This window comes from Hemitrygon akajei, chromosome 15 (assembly GCF_048418815.1).
Source record: "Hemitrygon akajei chromosome 15, sHemAka1.3, whole genome shotgun sequence".
NCBI classification, from domain to species: Eukaryota; Metazoa; Chordata; class Chondrichthyes; order Myliobatiformes; family Dasyatidae; genus Hemitrygon; species Hemitrygon akajei.
This window is the reverse complement of record NC_133138.1, coordinates 25,307,235-25,327,422: the sequence shown is the minus strand read 5'-3', so window position 1 is coordinate 25,327,422 and position 20,188 is coordinate 25,307,235. Positions and strand designations below refer to the sequence as shown.

General features: G+C 40.2%; 1 protein-coding gene across 2 annotated transcripts in view; it reads right to left on the bottom strand.

Annotated features, from left to right (window-relative positions):
* Window positions 1–5,735, bottom strand: part of glra1 (glycine receptor, alpha 1) — a 132,968-nt gene extending 127,233 nt beyond the window's left edge. For both annotated transcript variants that reach the window (XM_073067308.1, XM_073067309.1), the window contains exons 1-2: window positions 5,014–5,735; window positions 3,024–3,151 (exon numbers count right to left, since the gene is read on the bottom strand). In XM_073067308.1, the coding sequence (XP_072923409.1) occupies window positions 3,024–3,151; window positions 5,014–5,069 (184 nt within the window). In that variant the 5' untranslated portion in view covers window positions 5,070–5,735. The remainder of the gene's footprint in view (window positions 1–3,023; window positions 3,152–5,013) is intronic.
* Window positions 5,736–20,188: the final 14,453 nt, after the last annotated feature.

Genomic DNA, 20,188 nt, shown 5'->3' with positions numbered 1-20,188 from the left:
TACAGGTACCTGATGTATTAGTCTATTTTGTAGCTCACATTAGTGGTTCTTTTGTTTGAGTCAGATGCTTGTGAACTGAAGTGCAGCTTCAGAGAGTTGGGCAGAGAAAGCTAAATGAACACTGCATACAGTGCTGAGAGAGTGCTGCATTGTTGGCAGTGCTACTTTTTGGATGAGAATTTACACTGAGCTCTTAATGATCTAATAGCAATATTCTGAAGGGGAGGAGGAAAGATGTCCTGGTGTCCTGGCCATTGGTCACATGGCTGTCTGTGGGAGCTTGTTGTGCATAAATTGGCTGCCACTTTTCCAACACTGCAGCAGTTACTAAAATAGAATATTAAGTAGCTGTAAAATGCATTGGGATATTCAGAGGTCATGATAGGGTTCTTCATGAATGCATGTCACACTCCTGTGTACACACAAACCATTATTTTTTTAAACGTTGAATGATAATCTGAACACTCTGCCATGGAAGGTGCCATTGTTTATATCTCAAGCACTCGAGATCCTGCAGATGCTGAAAATCTAGAGCAGCATGCACAAAATGCTACTAGAACTTAGTAGCATCTATAGCGAAGAATAACAAGCCCATATTTTGAGCTGAGATCCTTCACTAGGACTCAAAAGGAAGGAGGAAGAAGTCAGAATAAGGTTTAAGGTGGGGAAGGAGTACAAGGACTTGCCCTGCTGAGTTCCTCCAACATTTTGTGTTTACTGTTTTTATCTATCCAATTTTTAAAAATTCATAATTCATTATTCCCCATTTCTGTCCTTTCACTATGCATTGAGTTATACATTTCCTTGAAAGGTCTAATAAGCTACGCATGAGACAATTTATTAAAAGGCTTTATTAAAATTCTGACAGTATCTACTGTTTTTGCCACATGACATTATTGCTTGAAGTCCTGGATCTACAAACGTATTAGATTATTTTGCACATTACTTATCACTTTAGTGAGGCAAATTGGATGGTAAAATAAAATTATTAAAACAGCATGCTAATTCCACCTGATTTGTTGTTACATATGTAGTCCCACTTAGAACAATATCAAACCCTCTTTAATGACGTTTGTCTTTTCGTAGGTGGTACAGATGAAATATCAGAGCAGATTTACCACAGTTTCCAATACTTGTTCAGAGCACAAAAACCTGCATAATTTGGCATTAATCTGATTTTTGTACTCTGTTGTGGAAAATGAAAGTATCATGTTGATACAATGAATGGGCAGGGGTGGGGAGGGAAGTGGAACTGATGCTTTTTAAAGTGGAATCTATCATTCAGCATAACCACTCAGTTTCACTGCTGATATAGAAGCATGCTACATGGCAGATTTTCCACTTGTCCCCATGACTCTAGGAGTTTAAGAGTTAGAAAACAACACTTCATTTATTTAAGTGGCCTTGGTTCTAGATGCAATATACAGTTGTTAGTGATTAAAATCTCTGGTCAGTTGACCTATTGATATACAGAGGTTTTAGGTTTGTAGAAATAATTAGAGACAGTATACACCTTTAAAGCAACCAGCTTCAAAATTTTAGATTTATCAGCCTGTGCATTTCCATTCAGACAATTTTGGAGACTTATTGATTAGTAATGAAGAACATAAACCCATCATTATTAAATTCCTCATAGTAAGGTTATGTCACTAAACATGAGCAAATTTCTATAGATGTACCATGGAGAGCATTCTAACTGTTTGGATCACCAGTGGTATGGAGGGGCCATTGCACTGGATTGGCAAGAAATGCAGAAGGCTGCAAACTTGGCCATCCTCGTTATGGGCACTAGCCTCCCCAGTATCAAGGTATCTTCAAAAGGCAATGCCTCAAAAATGTGCCATCATTAAGGATTCCTACCACCCAGGATATGCTTTCTTCTCATTATCCCATCAAGAAGGAGGTACAGAAGTTCCTAAAACTCAAAGTTTTAGGAAAACCTTCTTCCCTTCTGCCATCAGACTTCTGAATGGACAATGAACCCACATACACTAACTCAGTACACATATACTCTTTCTGTACTACTTAATTTAGTTTTACATCTATATATTTCTTAGTATAATGCATAGCATTTTATAATGCATTGCACCGTACTGCTGCCACAAAACAACAAGTTTCACAACATACTGTATGTCAGTGATAATAAACCTGATTCTGAATCTGAAGGAACAAAATTGTAACCCATGAGGAAATAACCAGCGTCACTCGTTTAATAGTAATGAGACAAGCTGAAGACAATCTCTCCATCTGAGAATATTTAGTGGTTTGCAATCACCAAACCAATATATACATTTTAATAAAGCATTTTGGAACTACAAATCTGTAAGTTACAGAAAAGACAATTTATTTTGCTTTATTTTCTGCTCATTTGTGAGTCAGGACAATAAATGTAACTATATAATTATGTGCTGGATGCAGTGAAAACAGACAATATTTCAACAAGATTTCACAATGACAAAGTGACAGCACAAGGTGATTTCAATTGACTTTATTGGACTAAAGTAACCTTTTAAAAATTGAACTCACTACAAGTAATATGTCATGTAGAAAAATGCTTTGAGCTATAGATTAGATGCAAAATGCAGCTCACACAAATTTATTGCGCACATTTGTGAATAAGCCATTTAGCAAGTCATTACCTTTAGTATAAAGGTGCAATTGGAAGACTTTGCTAAGGGATATGCGCCAATATAATTAGTCACGTTTTGTTATTAATGAGCAGATCAATACTTATCATTGAAATCTGGACATTAATCTATCACATGGCTTGATACCGCACGAACTTTATATGGTCACTTGCTTCAGCTTAAGTCTTTTTAAAAATAAAGGTCATCTATCAATTTCCCTATCACTTGCTTGTCTCTTCCCCTTAATAGTAGACCAGATCGCCCCATTGTCGAGTTTCAGCTGTATTGTTTACTGGTGTGATTTCAACCCGATTTCCTGTTCTCCCCTCCTCTTGGCTGTTGCATAACTAGTGATTTATGTTTCGCTGCATTGCTACAAACATTTCAGTGTAATACCTTTGAAATTCGGCCTGATCCTCGCATCGTATCCCGATGTCCTGCCCATCAGCTTGTCCAGAAAGTCTGACGGGGACGGAGGTTTGGCGGCAGATCTCGCAGCTTGCACCTCCTTGGCCGCGGCCAAACTGTATGAAGGGAATATGCACAAGAATGAAGTGTCAACTAAAAAAAAAACATAAATTCTCCATTGCGCCGAACGCCAGAGAGAGCAAGAAACAGCCGCACAACTTACTGCAAATACAATTACACAAAAATAAATAATTAGTATTGAAGTCACGCAGAACATTGCAGTTTACAAAATAAAGTGCGGATATTCATTGCTTCAATAGTTTGTTTCTGACCTTACTGGCAACGATATTGAACTTATAATATGGTTTTGTGTTTGCGTTATGAACGCACGTATACATTTCAGGACCGCGCAACTGACTTATAAACACCAACCCTTGGTGCAATTATAGAGACACAAATCTTTTGTCATTAATATTCGGGACAATTGAATAGCGGCAAATAATTGCCATTCTACACGGGTTGTCCGAGCACCAGGGCACGTCCCTTCTGTTCAATAGTCTAAGTCCAGTTCTCGTCCTTATGATTTTTCTTTGTTGCATTTTTGGATCTTATTTGTAATAGATCATATGTAGTGGGATGTTGCCTGTATTCAGCTTAGCGTCAGTTATGATACGAAATGAGAGTCATTATGGAGCCTTAGTCGGACCGCTGCTTACGCAACCGACTTACCAAGATATGGAGCGTTGTATTGAAAACAGAATTTGTATTGCTGAAGCACAACTTATTTATTTTAATGGTCAAGTCATCGCAGATCTCAATTTAAATTGGGGGACGCTGTTAAAAGATGGTTCGTGAGAGATCTCAATTCACCGGGAGGGCGCGGGCACTAGCAATTAGACACGAATGTGTCCAGTTTCTTGATCACCGGGATTACCGTCAAATTTTAAAACAAAAATGTACACCACTCCATGTAATTTTTATTACAGATGCTTCACCCTTATGTCAGATGGTCAATTGAAGGGGCGCTAACTGTAAAACGCCTGCGAGCTTTGTACACCAGGCGCCTTTAAATTGCAGCATCGGCATCGATGCCTGTTTTGTTTTTTTTTGCCCCGTTTGGAATCAATCTTGTTCATCTTTAAAGGATTGCAACAAAAATGGTCAAATGGAGATGAAACTCAGACCGCGTCTGGGCTGGAACGGAACCGGTCAAGGATAAGTTAGATTAATTTCAAATAACTTAACTGACGAGGGATATAAATGGTAAAGGTTTTTAAGATGAACAGTCAGTCTTGTTGAACAAGTGCAGTTTTTAATCTGCTGCGAGGAATGCTAAAACTTTAATCCTCACACCCCAGCAAACAAGCACATTGCACCACCAGGTGCAAAAGGAATGATTATTGCAACCGATTTTTAACGTATACTTAGTGATAATTTCACCGTGGGACTCTCGAAGGCTGCAAAGCCTGATTAATGAAAAAGAGGTTTAGAACATGTTTGTTCCTGTCCAAGTAATTAAATAAGCAGTACGGAGATGTATGAAGTATTCCTTTTGAAGATTTTTTTTGGGGTAAGTAGTTCCATTCGTAGTTGACGTGCGGTACAGGTCAGGTCCCACCAATAGTTGGCGGTATTGCCCAACAACGAGCAGCGCTCGACAGGCAGCTTCGGCGAGCTACAGATCACTGCGGTCTAATCCAATGCAGCACAATTAATATTGTGGCTTTGGCTGTACGGTCATAAACCGAAATGAGATTACGGCGTGTTATTTAATGGTGATTTGGCAATGTAAATCTATGGAAACGGGTACCAATCTAAACCGGAGAAATCCTCAATCCTTCTTAGAAATCAGAATTCTCTACAGCATTCTCTGCAATCATACTGTACAAAGCCGTTGTTTTAATTAAATCTCCTAGTTCCCACGAAGCTAGTTATTGCAATAACGGCAACAGAGCAAAGACTACAACAAACGTCTTACCTGAAAAATACGATTGTCTCCCACAGGTAGAGGCGCAAAGCGACTAGGCTGTGCATTTTGAATCCTGGACGATGTTAGAAAGTGCTGTTAATGCAGGTGTCGTTAGGAATCTCCAATGGTCTTGGCGTTTTTTTGGTGTGTGTATGTGTTGCTGGCTCGCTCTCTCTTCGCTCCAAGATCTCGATTCTTTCAGCGTCCTGGGATAGGTAATAACGTGATGTTTTCAGGACCCTGGACAGGTCCACTCCTGGAGCGGTTGATGTTTGAGAGCCCCAGCCGAGGGAGCACTCCCTCCCCTTTCCCCAAATAATTGTCACATTAAAAACTATATTTATCTTTTTTATTTCTTTAAAGAAAGATTTCCACAAGTTTTCTCCTCCTAGGGCAGCTCCTTTCTCGTCCTCCAGCTCTAGAAGTCTTTACCGAAGAGAGAGACATCCAAATGTATTCGTTATGGCTCTGGAATCAGACATAGCCACGGCTGTTCCAGGTAACATTTAGTAGTTTCAAGGCTGTTTTTTTCCAGGAAACAATATACAACCCTAATATTATTACTGATGTGAAATAAGTCCCATCGCCTGGAGTTATTGAAGAGAAGAAGCCGAGGGGAGGTTTCATGGCATTTGTTGATGGTGGGGTTCTGGCTCCTTCCCTTCCCTATTTGCCCTACATTACTGTTGGCGCTTGAGTTATGGGGATTTTTTCACTGCAGTAATTCTAAACTCTCACTCTCCCAAAAAACTTCATCTCGCTAATCCCGCCCCCTCAGCAGCTCCCATTGGCAGAGACACTTGTTTGACAGGCTTGAAAGGCTTATTTGGCGTCCGGTGAAAGGTGAACTCTGGGAGTTGGAGTCTGCTGTCAGAAAGAGCGTCTTTTAACCAAGTAAAAGCGAAGGCTGCGCTGGAACTACATCTCCCGAGAATCCGAGCGAATGGTAGCCCAAATCCGAACCCGAACCCGCTGTGTAGCTGGGCAGATGGAGTTTACACGTCGGACGTCCCTTGAACTTTCCAGTTCGCAGTTAAGGATCACAATCTCTACTACGGTGGCGTAGATTGTAGTTGATAAGGTAAATTTATCTGAAATTTGAGTGGTGCTATTACATCTCTGTTCTTTGTTTTATGGGAGAATTCTGACGTCGTCAGGAGTTTAACTAGGAAAGCCCCACCCTACTACGGGTTTGAGGGTATTTGCTTAGTTAGGACAAGAACAAGTATGAGGTATGGTAATACTCTCAGGAAAAAAACGGAGCCTTGTTTTGCGATGATACTGGCTGGAAATAAGATCAGGTGGATTCTTGTGCTTTGAGAGTGACATTACCATTATTGGGCTGGAGTATCGTGTCCAGACAACTAATTAAGTGTATTAATGTTTGTTAGAACAAACTCTCGAGTTTACGTAGGTCTGAAATGATAAGGCTGGAAGGAATAGTTGTGAAGTTGTATTGATGGAAGCTATTGGAGTGTGAGCGTATTGGGTAATGTTCCAGCGATGTACAGACACCGGGAGAGCCACAGCGTGGTTTGTCTACAGTGAGATATTATTCTGCAGTGTGGCGAAACTTTTGGTGCTTTTGCTGAAATATACCGGAACAACAAGCAAATTGCTACTAATTCTAAATATTTGTGTCAGTTTAAAAAAAAATATATATATATATATATATATGTTGTATGTAAATCGTGCTCTTAAAAGAGACCTGCATCTGTCGGTCACATTTTTCCGGTATTAAGTTCCCGAACGTTATCGATATAATCAACACGCACGGCTTGTTCTTGTTTATTAATAGCTGATATTAGATCAAAAGGTTGTAACTTCCGACCTTTGCAAATAACTCGCAATAATGGAAGGTATATGCCACATTACAATGTGACATACCGGGGCATAATTTTTACATGCAAGTAACGTAGTCCCTGTAATTTTATTAAAAACGCCAAGACAGGCCCTGAATGTATAACGATATCCGTGAGCCATTACCTGCTAAACCCCTCAAATTAATAACCAAGACAGAAAATGCTCAAAACACTCAGCATTTGTAAATATGATAGATGAAAATATAGATGGGTTGATTAATACGTTTATGCATGAGACCGCAATTGGCGGAGTTGTGAATAATGAAGAAGTTTGTCAAAGGATAGAGCAGAGTATTAGATCAGTTGCAGATATAGATGGCGTTTAATCTAGGCAAGTGTGAAGTATTGCACTATGTGTGGTCAAAAGTAAGAGGAGAGGATGCAGTATGCAGAGCGCTGGTGTACAGAGTGACCTTGGGCTTGAACGCTTTCTGAAAGTGACAACACAAGTTGATAGCGTGGTAAAGAACGTGCATGGCATACTTGTCTTCATCAGTTGGGACACTGAGTGCAAGAATAAGCAAAAGTCCTGTTGCAGCTGTGTCAAATGTTGGTTCGGCCACATTGTATGCAGTCCAGGTTGCTGCATTACGGGGAAGATGTGAAGGCTTTGGGGAGGATGCAGAGGAGGTTCTCCAGGATGCTGCCTGGATTAGTCTCGACTAAAAGGAGAGGTTGGAGAAATGGATTGCTTTCTCTGGGATGTCAGATGCTGAAGGAAGACAAGATGAAGATTTATAACAACCTAGCTAATCAGAATAGAAAATACGAATACCAGAGAATATAGCTTTAAGATGGGGGGGGGGGGGGTGTACAGGGAATATTAAAAGGTGATTTGAGAGATTAGTCATTTGCACAGAACAGGCAGGTTGAAGCAGACATAATAGTAATTGAGAGACAGGTACACAAATATGCAGGAAATGAAGAGATATGGATCATGTACAAGCCTATAGGCTTAGTTTAATTTGACATCATTGTCAGCGTGGACACCATGGGCCAAAGAGTTTGTTCCTCTGCTGTACTAATATGTTCTATGGCTTACATTCTGTTTTCTAGGTTAGACAGCATCTGTGGAGAAGGAAATAGATAATGCTTCAGGCGGAAGACCTTTCATCCAACAGGACTGATAAAGGGTTTCAACCTGAAACATTTACTCTTCCCTGAGAAGTTGCTTGGCTTTCGGACTGTTTCTAATATTTTATGTATCCGATTTCCTGTGCCTGCACATTTGTGATTTTCATTCAGTCTCAAAACTGTGAACTGGGTGCTGCTACTGATGGCAGGGTTTGGAATGGCTGTTGCCATGGATGAGAAGGAGTGTCTCATGAAAGAGCCATGTTCATTACTTGTCACTCCCCTTTCAACTCCATTGGTGCAATTATTCCTAATTTCATGGCAGAAGCAACCACATGTCCAGCGATCAGTTTGTATACTTGAAATGTGCAGATCAGCTTATAATGCTCTGAAATGATTTTGGGAATAAAAGGATTAATATGAGGAGTGATTGATGGTCTGTACTAGCAGGCATTTATAAGAATGAGTGGGGGATCTCATTGAAACCTATCTTGTATTGAAAGACCTAGATAGTGGATGTGGGGAAGTGGGGAAGCAGGGCTTTGTGTGTAGGTCATGCTTAACTAATTTTATAGAGTTTTTTGAGGAAGTTACCAGGAAGGTTGATGAAGGCGAGGCAGTGGATATTGTGTACATGGACTTAGCAAGGCATCTGACAAAGTCCTGCATTGGAGGTTGGTTAAGAAGGTTCAGACACTCGGCATTCAAGATAAGGCAGTAAATTGGATTAGACACTGTCTTAGTGGAAGAAGCCAGAGAGTGGAAGTAGATGGCTGCCCCCCCCGACTGGAGTTCCATGACTAGTGGTATATTGCAAGAATTGGTGCTGGTTCATTGTTGGTTTTCCTCTATATCAATGATCTGGATGATAAAGTGGTTAACTGGGTCATAAAGTTTATAGAAAACACCAAATCTGGGGGTGTGGTGGACAGCAAGGAAGACTATCGGAGTTTGCAGTGGGATCTGGACCAGTTGGACAAATGGCTGAAATATGGCAGATGGAATTTAATGCAGACAAATGCAAGTTCTTTCAATTTGGTAGGACCGACCAGGGTAGATCTTGCATGGTGCACTGAGGTGTACAGTAGAACAAAGGGCTTTTTGAAAACAGGTCCATAATTTTTTGAAGGTGGCAGCACTTAAAGCTTTAGGCTAGGGTCAGTTTTTTTTTAAAAAAAAGCTTTTGGCAGATTGATCTTCATTAATCTATGTATTGAGTACAGGAGATGGGATGTTATGTTGAAGTTGTGAGGCCTAATTTACAGTACTGTGTGCAGTTTTGGTAACCTAACTACAGGAAAGGTGCAAGCAAGATTGTAAGTGCAGAGAAAATTTATAAGGATGTTGCTAGAACTGGAGTACCTGAGTTACAGGGAAGGATTGAATAGGTTAGGACTTCAACCTTGGAATGAGTGGAGATTTAACAGAGGTATACACAATTATGATGAGTATAGATAGGGTAAATAAAAACAGGCTTTTTCCACTGAGGTTATGTAGGACTACACCTAAAGGTCATGTCTTAAGACCATAAGATATAGGAGCAGAATTAGGCCATTTGCCCCATCAAATCTGCTCTGCCATTTCATCATGGCTGATACAATTTTCCTCTTGCCCCCAATCTACTGCCATTTTCCCATACCCCTTTATGTCCTGAACAATCAAGAATCTATCAGTCTCTGCTTAAATATCCTGAAAGACAGTCTCCACAGCAGCCTGTGGTAAAGAATTCCTCAGACTCGCCACTCTCTTGGTAAAGAAATTCCTCCTCATCTCCTTTCTAAAAGGACACACCTGTATTCTGTGGCTGTGTCCTCCAGTCTTAGACTCTACCACCATAGCAAATATCGTCTCCACATTCAGTCCATCAGGGCCTTTCACCATTTGATAGATTTCAATGAGGTCACCCCTCATTCTTCTGAATTCCAGTCAATATAGGCCCAGAACCACCAAATGCTCTTCATATGACAATCTGTTCAATCCTGGAATCAGTTTTCTGAACCTCCTTCGAACCCTTTCCAGTTTCAGCACATCCTTTCTAAGTTAGGGACCCGGTACTGCTCACAATACTCCAAGTGAGGACTCCACAGTGCTTTACAAAATCTCAACATCATATCCTTGTTAAGGGTGAAAGGTGAAAAGTTCAAGGGGAACATGAGGAGAAACTTCTTCACTGAGAGGTTTGTGAGAGTGAGGAATGAGCTGCCAGAGCAAGTGGTGCATGCAAGCTCAATTTCAATATTTAAGAGAACTTTGATTAGGTACATGGATGGTAGAGTACTATAGTTCTGGCGCAGGTTAATAAGAGCAGGCAGTTTAAATTGTTTGGCATGGACTGCATGGGCCAAAGGGCCTGTTCTTGTACTGCACTTTTCTATGACTCTATGACTCTGTTTCTTATAGTTGTGGAGTCTAGAACCAGAAAGCACAGCCTTAAAATAAAAAGATGTCTCTTTAGAACAGAGATGAGGAATTTCATTAGCCAGAGAGTGGTGTATTTGTGGAATTCATTATTACAGATGGCTGTGGAGGCCAAGTTATTGGGTGTACTTAAAATGGGGGTTGAAATATTGTTGATCAGTAAGGCCGTCAATGGTTATGGGAAGAAGGCAGGAGAATGGGGTTGTGAGGGATAATATAACAGCCATGATTGAATGGTGGAGCAGACTGGATAGACTGAATAGCCCAATACTGCTCCCATGTATTATGAAATGGGAACAAGAAGGAATACTAATCTCTTAAAAGATGTTCCAATTTCACAATTGTTTGATCTTTGATTTGGGACTGGTGCCAAACAGCACTTTATTAGTGACTTGAAGTCACTTTATGTCAGGGACCTTTATTCTGACTTTACTAAAGAGATCAGCTTAAGGTTTTTCTAAAATCAAAAAGGAAAATATTAATTTAATTTGTCACATGTACATCAAAAAATACAGTGAAATGTGTCATTTGCGTAAAATCAAATCAGTGAGAATTGTTCTGGGTAGCCTGCAAGTGTTGCCATGCTTCCAGCACCGACATAACATGCCCATCCTTTTACTAACCCTAACCTATATGTCTTTGTAATGGGGAGGAAACCAGAGCAATTGGAGGAAACCTAAGTGGTTATGAGAAGAATGTACAACCCCATTACAGACAGCGGTGGGAATCAAACTCTGATTTTACAGCTGATATTGTAAAGCATTGAGCAAATTGCTTTGCTACTGTGTTGTCAGATGTGTCTGATCTCTGATTAGAATTCTGATCAATTTTGCTGAAAGAAGACCATTGTCCTTGTGGTGTACAAGTGTGGAAACCATGCAGCATTGATTTGCAGGTTTCTAAAATATGATTCCAGATTTTGAATTTGATGTTTTTGACATTGGTTCTGAGAAGTTTCTGTCTGCTTTGTGTATGTTTTCCTTTTCTGTGATTCTCCATCTCTTCCCTCAGGCATTTCATTCTTCGTGGAATGCATTTTGTTGGAGGCCAAGTGTATCCTTGTCTTTCTCACTTAATCTCACTTTTTATTTTCAACCGTAACCAGATAGAATATTTACTTTTGTACAATCTACAGAAGACTTTTCTTGATTGTTTTCTAATTTTATTGAACAGATTTCTTACAATAGGGACAAAAAGCCATGTTGACTTTCATATCTGTGCAAATCCCTTACTGGAACAACCAGTGTGGTCACACTCTTCCTCCTTGATATTTTCCAGATATTTTCTCTTCAAATACATTCAGTTCAATTTTGTAACACTCCTATGGAATATAATTCGCTCATTCATGAAATATGTTTGAAATCTCAATTTGCAATTTTATAATTTCTTCAAACAACAACACACACAAAATGCTGGTGGAACACAGCAGGCCAGGCAGCATCTATAGGGAGAAGCGCTGTCGACGTTTCGGGCCAACACCCAGTATTTTGTATTAGAGAGCTCTTATAACCAAACTACTTGCCAGAAGAAATTAGTTATCCCTTACATATTTATGCCAGCTTAGCAGGAGTGGGCCACTCAGTTGCTCTAACATTCTCTGCCATTTAGCAAGATCATCACTGATCAGACAGTAGCTTCAATTCCTGACAGCTGTTTTATCCCTCTTCCTGGATGTGCCTGACAAGAAGGATCTACAAGAAGTTCAGCCACAAGAAAGCAGCAGCTATAATCTAGGATCCTAATCATCCAGACAATGCTCTCTTCTTGCAGTTGTCTTAGGGAATGAGGTATGGGTGCCTTGGTCCTCACAACTATATTCAGGAACATTTATTACCCGTCAATCATCAGGCTCCTGTGGCTGCATGGATAACTTCACTCACCTCAACTCTGAACTGATTCCAGAACCTATGGACTCATTTTCGAGGACTCTACATCTCATGTTATCAGTTTTATTTATTTATTATTTGTTCATGTTTTCTGTTTGCATAGTTAGTCTTTTGCACACTGGTTGTTTTTTAAGTCTTTGCTTTTCTGTAGATTTTCATTGATTTCTCTGTTCTATTGTGAATGCCCACAAGAAAATGAATCTCAGTGTAGTATATGGTGAAATATATTTACATTGATTTATAAGTTTACTTTGAGCTTCTGAAGTTTGACTTCCTTCAAAATTTCCAGCATCTGCAGAATCTCTTGTGTTAGTCTAAATTCCTTCTGGCTTGCCACCAGTAGCCTTTCATCTCTTTGCTTTGGTTTAAATCTATCTACTCCTCTCTCTTTAGAAATTATGTTTGAAGTTTGCTTTTGAGGAATGGAGTTCCAATGTCTCATCATGCTCTGATTAAATAAAAACATTTCAGCATATCTTTGTCTTAAAGGGGTGATCCCTTATTTTTAGACCTACTATTATAGATTTTCCACAACAGAAAACATTCTCTGCACATCCATCCTGTAAACAGCATAATCCAGCAAAATTGCTTGTAATTATAAAATGTCAATCTTGGGTTTCCAGTTTGATTACCTTCTCTGCTCATTGCAAAATAATTCTAGCTGCTTCTGTCACCTGATGTAGCTAAGACCCTTACCCCATGGTACTCCTCCTATGTATCAACTTCAAGACATTGATGTCCTTTCCAGTGACCCCATGAATTTGGTGTAATATCCTTTAGCTGTGTATATTGTCAGGCCTGGGTAAAATGAATCACCCGCTCTTAAGAAGTAATAAAATATCGAACACTCTGCCTATCATTTTTCAATTCACTTTGGCTACAGGTTTTGGGTGGAAGTCTAGGAAGATGGTTATTCCTTAGCATTTTTTTTAATAAGTGCAGGAGGGATAGACAGAATCAGCCTTTCACTGATGGGTACATTATTGAAAAACAAACTGGGAGACAACATAAATCAGCACTGACAGATGCACAAGTTAATGAATGACAGCCAGTGTGAATTTGTTATGGGAAGCTGTCTATCTAAGCTGAGGTGATAATGAGGAGGATTGATGAGAGTAGTGTACTGTCACTCTCATTGACTGAAGAAGCTGGGCTTGTTCTGCTCAGAGCAGAGAAGATGAAGTAATGTGACAATGAATTCCAGACTCACCACCCTCTAGCTAGAGAAATTCTTCCTCTTCTCTGTTCTAACTGGGTGTTCTTCTAGTCTGAGGCTGTGTCATCTGGCCCTAGACACTCTTGTTGGAATAGTACTCCTATCTGTCTATCTATCTACAGTATCACATCCAATCTAAACCCTTCAATATTTGGTAGGTTTCAGTGAGATTTCCCCTTCTAAAGTCTGGTGAGTACAGGTGCAGTGCCATCAAATGCTCCTTATAGTCTTTAATTACTGTGTAAACCTCCTTTAGACCCTCTCTAATCCCAATACGTCCTTTCTTAGATATGAGTTCCAAAAACTGCTCACAGTTTTTGCTCACTGCTCCATTTAGGTATCCTCCAACCTGACAGCATGAACATCGATTTCTCTGACTTCCTTTCCCTTCTCTCTTCCGTACCCCATTCTGGATTCATTCTTGCCCCTTCTCTTCACCTAACCTGCCCATTACCACCCTCGGATGGCCCTCTTCATCTCCTTTCTCCCATGGTCTACTCTCCTCTCTTATCAGATTCCTTCTTCTTCAACCCTTTATTTTTCCACCTTTTACCTCCCAGCTTCTAACTTCAGCCCCTCTCTCTACCTTCCTTCTCACCTGGCTTCACCTATCATTTTCCAGCTTGTCCTCCTTTCCCTCCCCCCACCTTCTTACTCTGGCTTCTTCCCTCTTTCTTTCCAGTCCCGATGAAGGGTCTCAGCCCAAAATGTTGACTTTTTATTCCTCTCCGTAGCTGTTGCCTGACCTGCTGAGTTCCTTCTGGATTTTGTGTGTACTGGCATAGTACACACACGGTGTACTTAGGAAAATAGATCTAGAAGTTTTTGACCTAGTGATGCTGGAAGAACTGGAGATGTACTTCCAGGAATTTTCAAATGGACTATTCTGTTAGTTTTGTATCCTCCTCCCTCCAGATCAAGGAGATACAGCTAGGTTTGAGTTGTCATATGCACTGTAACTAGGAGCAATGATGTGTGGATACTGGAAAATGAATGTTCATAGTGATATATGAGATGGCAATCAAGTGACTTGCTTTGTTCTAGATGGATTTGAGCTTCTTGAGCGTTGTTGGAACTCAAGTCATCTGGAAAATTGAAGAGTATTGTATCACACTGCCATGTGGATGGCAGAATTGCTTTTGGTGTTTGATAGCAAGTCACCTGGGACAGACTACCTGCTCCTGTACCCATGATACTTGGGTAGGGAGATGAAGTAAGTTCCTTGTTGCTAACAATAGAACATTAATGGAGGAGGAATTAGCCATGGTAATACAGTTGAAATGTCAAGGTGAAGGATTTAAACACTCACTCGCTGGAGAGATTCATAGGTTGGTATTTCTGTGACATGAATATGACATGCTATTTTCAATATTGCTATGCTTAAATCCCCCATGACTATCGTAACATTACCCTATCATGACACTGGATTGTGTGTTATGTAATGAACCAGAGGTGATGAGAAAACTTAAGGTAAAAGAATCCTTAGGAATCAGCGATCACAATATGATTGAGTACAACTTGAAATTTGATAGGGAGAAGGTAAAGCCTGGTGTAGTATTTCAGTGGAGTAAGGGAAATTACAGTTGTATGAGAGAGGAGTTGGCTAAAGTAAATTGGAAGGAACTGCTGGCAGGGATGTCAGCAGAGCAGCAATGGTGTGCATTTTTGGGAAAAATTAGGAAGGGTGCAGGACATATATATTCCAAAAATGAAGAAATACTCAAATGATAAAATAGTACAAGTATAGCTGGCAAGGGAAGTCAAAGCTATTGTAAAAGCTAAAGAAAGGGCATACAACAAAGCAGAAATTAGTTGGAAGATAGAGGATTGGGAAGTTTTTAAAAACCTACAGAGAGCAAATAAAAATCATTAGAAGGGAAAAGATGAAATATGAAAGCAAGCTAGCAAATAATATCAAAGTGGATGGTAAAAGTTTTTTCAAGTATGTTAAAAATAAAAAGAAATGATAATGGATATAGGAACACTAGAAAATGAGGCAGGAGAAATAATAACAGGGGACAAGGAGATGGCTGATGAACTAAATGAGTATTTTGCATCAGTCTTCACTGTGGAAGACACTAGCGGTATGCCTGATGTTGTAGTGTGTGAAGGAAGAGAAGTGGGTGCAGTTACTGGTACAAGAGAGAAGATGCTCAAAAAGCTGAAAGACCTAAAGGTACATAAGTCACCCGGACCAGGGGAACTGTACCTAGGGTTCTGAAAGAGATAGCTTTAGAAATTGTGGTGGCATTAGAAATGATCTTTCAAAAAATCATTGGACTTTGGCATGGTGCCAGAGGACTGGAAAATTTCAAATGCCACTCCATTCTTTAAGAAAGGAGGAAGGCAACAGAAAGGAAATTATAGACCAGTTAGCTTGACCTCTGTGGTTGGGAAGATGTTAGAGTCAATTGTTAAGGATGAGGTGATGGAGTACTTGGTGACACAGAACAAGACAGTACAAAGTCAGCATGGTTTCCTTCAGAGAAAATCCTGCCTGACGAACCTATTGGAATTATTTGAGATTACATGTAGGATAGATAAAAGGGGTGTAGTGGATGTTGTATATGTGGACTTCCAGAAGGCCTTTGACAAGGTACTACACATGAGGCTGCTTACCAAATTAAGAGCTCATGGTATTACAGGAAAGTTACTAACATGGTTAGAGCATTGGCTAATTGGTAGGAGGCAACGAGTGGGAATAAAAGAATCCTTTTCTCGTTGGCTGCCAGTGACTAGCGGTGTTCTGCAGGGGTCGGTATTGGGATGACTTCATATTATGCTGTATGTAAATGATTTAGATGATGGAATAGATGGCTTTGTTGCCAAGTTTGCAGATGATGTAAAGACTGGTCGAGGGGCAGGTAGTGTTGAGGAAACCGGTAGGATGCAGAAGAACTTAGACAGATTAGGAGAATGGGTAAGAAGGTGGCAAATGAAATACAATGTTGAGAATGCATTATCAGGCACTTTGGTAGTAGAAATAAATGTGCAGACTATTTTCTTAACTGGGAGAAAATCCAGTAATCTGAGATGTAGAGGGACTTGGGAGTCCTTGTGAGGAACACCCTAAAGGTTAACTTGCAGGTTGAGTCAGAGATGAGGCAAAAACCATGTTAGCATTCATTTCAAGATGTCTAGAATACAAGAGCAAGGATGTGATGCTGAGGCTTTATAAGGCATCGGTGAGGGCTCACCTTGAGTATTGTGAACAGTTTTGGGCCCCTCAGCTTAGGCAAGATGTACTGGCATTGGAGGGGGTCTAGAGGAGGTTCACAAGGATGATTCCACGAATGAAAGGTTTGTCATACGAGGAACATTTGATAGCTCTGGGTCTGTACTCGTTAGAATTTGGAAGGATGAAGGGGGATCTCATTGAAACCTTTCGAATATTGAAAGGCCTAGACAGAGTAGATGTGGTAAGGATGTTTCCCATGGTGGGAGAGCCTAGGACAAGAGGGCACAGCCTCAGAATAGAGGGTCACCCTTTCAAACAAAGATACGGAGAAATTTCTTCAAGGGATGGTGAATTTGTCGCCACATGCAGCTGTGGAGGCCAGGTCATTGGGTGTATTTAAGGCAGAGATTGATAGGTTCTTGATTGGACATGGCATCAAAGGTTATGGGGAGAAGGCTGGGAACTGGAGTTGAGGAGGAGAAAAAAATAGGATCAACCATGATTGAATGGCGGAGCTGACTGGATGGGCCAGATGGCCAAATTCCGCTCCTATGTCTTATGTACACAGGATGGCAACTACTACCTCATTCTACCATGGATCTATTTACTGTATTAATTTAATTCTAATTAATGAATAAATTTTTACTTAACACTAAGTGGCCACTTTTTTTTGTACCCCCTATTAATGCAAATATCTCATCAGCCAATCATGTGGCAGCAACTCAATACATAAAAGCATGCAGACATGGACAGGAGGTTCAGATGTTGTTCAGACCAAACATCAGAATGGGGAAGATGGCGGAATATGTAAACCATGTTTATTTTGCATACTCTCTACCTCTTTAGTTCTGATTTATAGGTGCGGGAGCAAAAATAAGTATGTGGGCAAAAATTGTGATAAAGTAAAATCTGTAAGATTTAAATTTTACATCTGTTTTCTGCACACAGAGGGAGGGTAGATGCCCCATAGATGAAGGAAATAAAGTACACTGGTTCAAATTTTGCACTCATAGTCAAATGATCATGAAGCTTGAGATCACAATAACTACACATATAATTTGTAATTCTTTTCAAATGTACAGAATAAAATGTTCTAAAGTATTCAGCAGGACAACAACTAATATAAAGTTTTACTTTTTAATTTTGGTTCTCATAGGTTCCCAAGAAGTTGGACAAACAACCTGTCCATTCCACTTTGGTTCTTGATGCATTAATGGATTTTACACTCCACACATGCTCAGCAACCTTCCAGTTGTTCCCTACAATCATTTCTTCAATGTTAAGAAAACCTCTGCACTTGTGTGATGACCCTTCCCCGATCAAATCTTTCTCTTGGTGCATTTCAACAATATTGTTTGAGGGAGGCATTACAAATGATGAGGAAAACGTGTAGGAAGAAGGCAGTTGACATGAGAGCACAAGTAAGAGGGGAAAGTTTGTCAGGTGATATAGCTAGAAGAAAGAGTGAAGGCGTTAAGTCAGTAGGATTTTTTTTTCTTTTCAGTGCTGTGATGTGGAGGAAGCAGAAACAAAAAGGTTGCTCTTGGGGCTTGGCCAGGAGCAACACAACCAATTGCAACAGAAACATTCATCTATGTCCTCATTGTTTTTAAGGGCTATTCTCTCTTCTCTCAAATCTAATCCTACAAACTCACTCAGGTTTTCATAAAGCCTTGGAATCATAAATCACTGCAGCACAGAAAACAGGTCCTTTGGCCCATTTAGGTCATACTGAATTGTTGTTCTGCCTAATCCCATGGACCTGCACTTGGACCACAGCCCTTCACACCCCTCCCATCCATGTACTTATCCAAAATTTTCTTAAATTTTCACTGCAAATAGCATCAAAGGTGATTGATTTCTGTCGATATTCTAAAAGTATAGAAGGACATGTCTACAGATTGCTCTGGATTTTGCATAGTAAGTTCAAAACAGTCTTGCCCATGATGCAGTGGCTACTTGAAGCAGGAGAAAGGCACTCTGTTGATGAGGTAGATTGGGATTAGATTGGGAGCCTTGAGCAAAGTGGGATACCTGTTGTCTTATTACTTGAGAGGATCTAACATCTCAATATAGCGATTGGGGATTTTTTTTCTGGTGATTTTCCTTAGTAGTAAGGAACAATGGAACAAGTAGATTAATGCAAGGCCAGTGTGCCTTGTGAACAATATCTATCGATGTTTATCATGATTTGCAAGTCTGCATTGGTTAAGAAAAATCAGCTAAGTATTCATAATGCCATAGTCAAACAAAACATGAAGATGAATTAATACATGTAAAGAGCCATCTCATTAAATGATTATTGCATCTTTAACTAATAGGATATGGAGAGCTGGGAAAAATGGCATTTCTCTACAGAGAGTCTGTTGACCAATGGTGTGCCCTGCAATGCCTTAGGCCATGATAATAAGGTGGCAGCCTTTTTGGTGATGGTCATGATAAAATATTGTCCTTTTAAAATGTTTATTTTACAATCAGAGCATCCTGCTGGATATTAAGGTCTCTTCACCCCCCCCCACCCCGCCCACCCAAGGAGTTGCTTGTTGGCAGAGAAACGGAAGGAGCTGAACTTGATGTGGATCAAAGTTCAAAGTAAATTCATTATCAAAGTACACGTGTCACTAGAGACAACCATGAGATTCATTTTCTTGCAGGCATACTCAATAAATCCTTAATAGAATGAAAACTGTAATAGAATCAATGAAAGACTGCACTAACCTGAGCTCAGCTAGTATACAAAAGACAACAAGCTGTTGAAATGCAAAAAGAAATACATAATAATAATGCAAAGTAAAGTAATAAATATCAAGAACATAAGATGGAGTCCTTGAAAGCGAGTCCATAGGTTGTGGGAACATTTCAGAGATGGGGCGATTGAATTTATTCCCTTTGGTTCAAGAGCCGAATGGTTGATGGGTAATAACTATTCCTGAACCTGATGATGAGTCCTGAAGTACCTATATCTTTCTGATCGTTGCTGTGAGAAAAGTGCATGGCCTGGGTGTCGGGGGTCCCTGATGATGGATGCTACTTCCTTGTTTTTCATGTAGATATGCTCAGTGGTTGGGAGGGCTTTACCCCATGATGGACTGGTCTACTTTTTCTAGGATTTTCCATTCAAGGGCAGTGGTGTTTCCATACCAGGTGATGATGCAGCCAGTCAATAGACTCTCCCCTACATGGATGTTTGTCGAAGTTTTAGATGTCATGTCAAATCTTTGTGTAAAGCCCTGGTTAAGATTTCTCCTGCTATGCTGTGAGATAGTTTATGTAAGCAGTTTTCTGTAAAAGCACTGTGCCGTGCTGGAAAGTGAGATTTGGCTTTGTCTAAGGTAAGGATGCACGTTGGCCAACTTAGGAATGTGAGTCACCCAGTCAGGATTGTGGGATATGAGAGAAGGTTCTAGAGAGCAGTGGGGAAGAGTTTTCTGTAGGACATTAGTCTAGTTTGAGTTCTTTTGGTGGGAGCTGTGGAGCAGGGCACGAGAAGATGCTGTGGAAGGAGAGTCCCATAGACATATATTGCTTATGAAAGGTGGCCTTCCCTCCG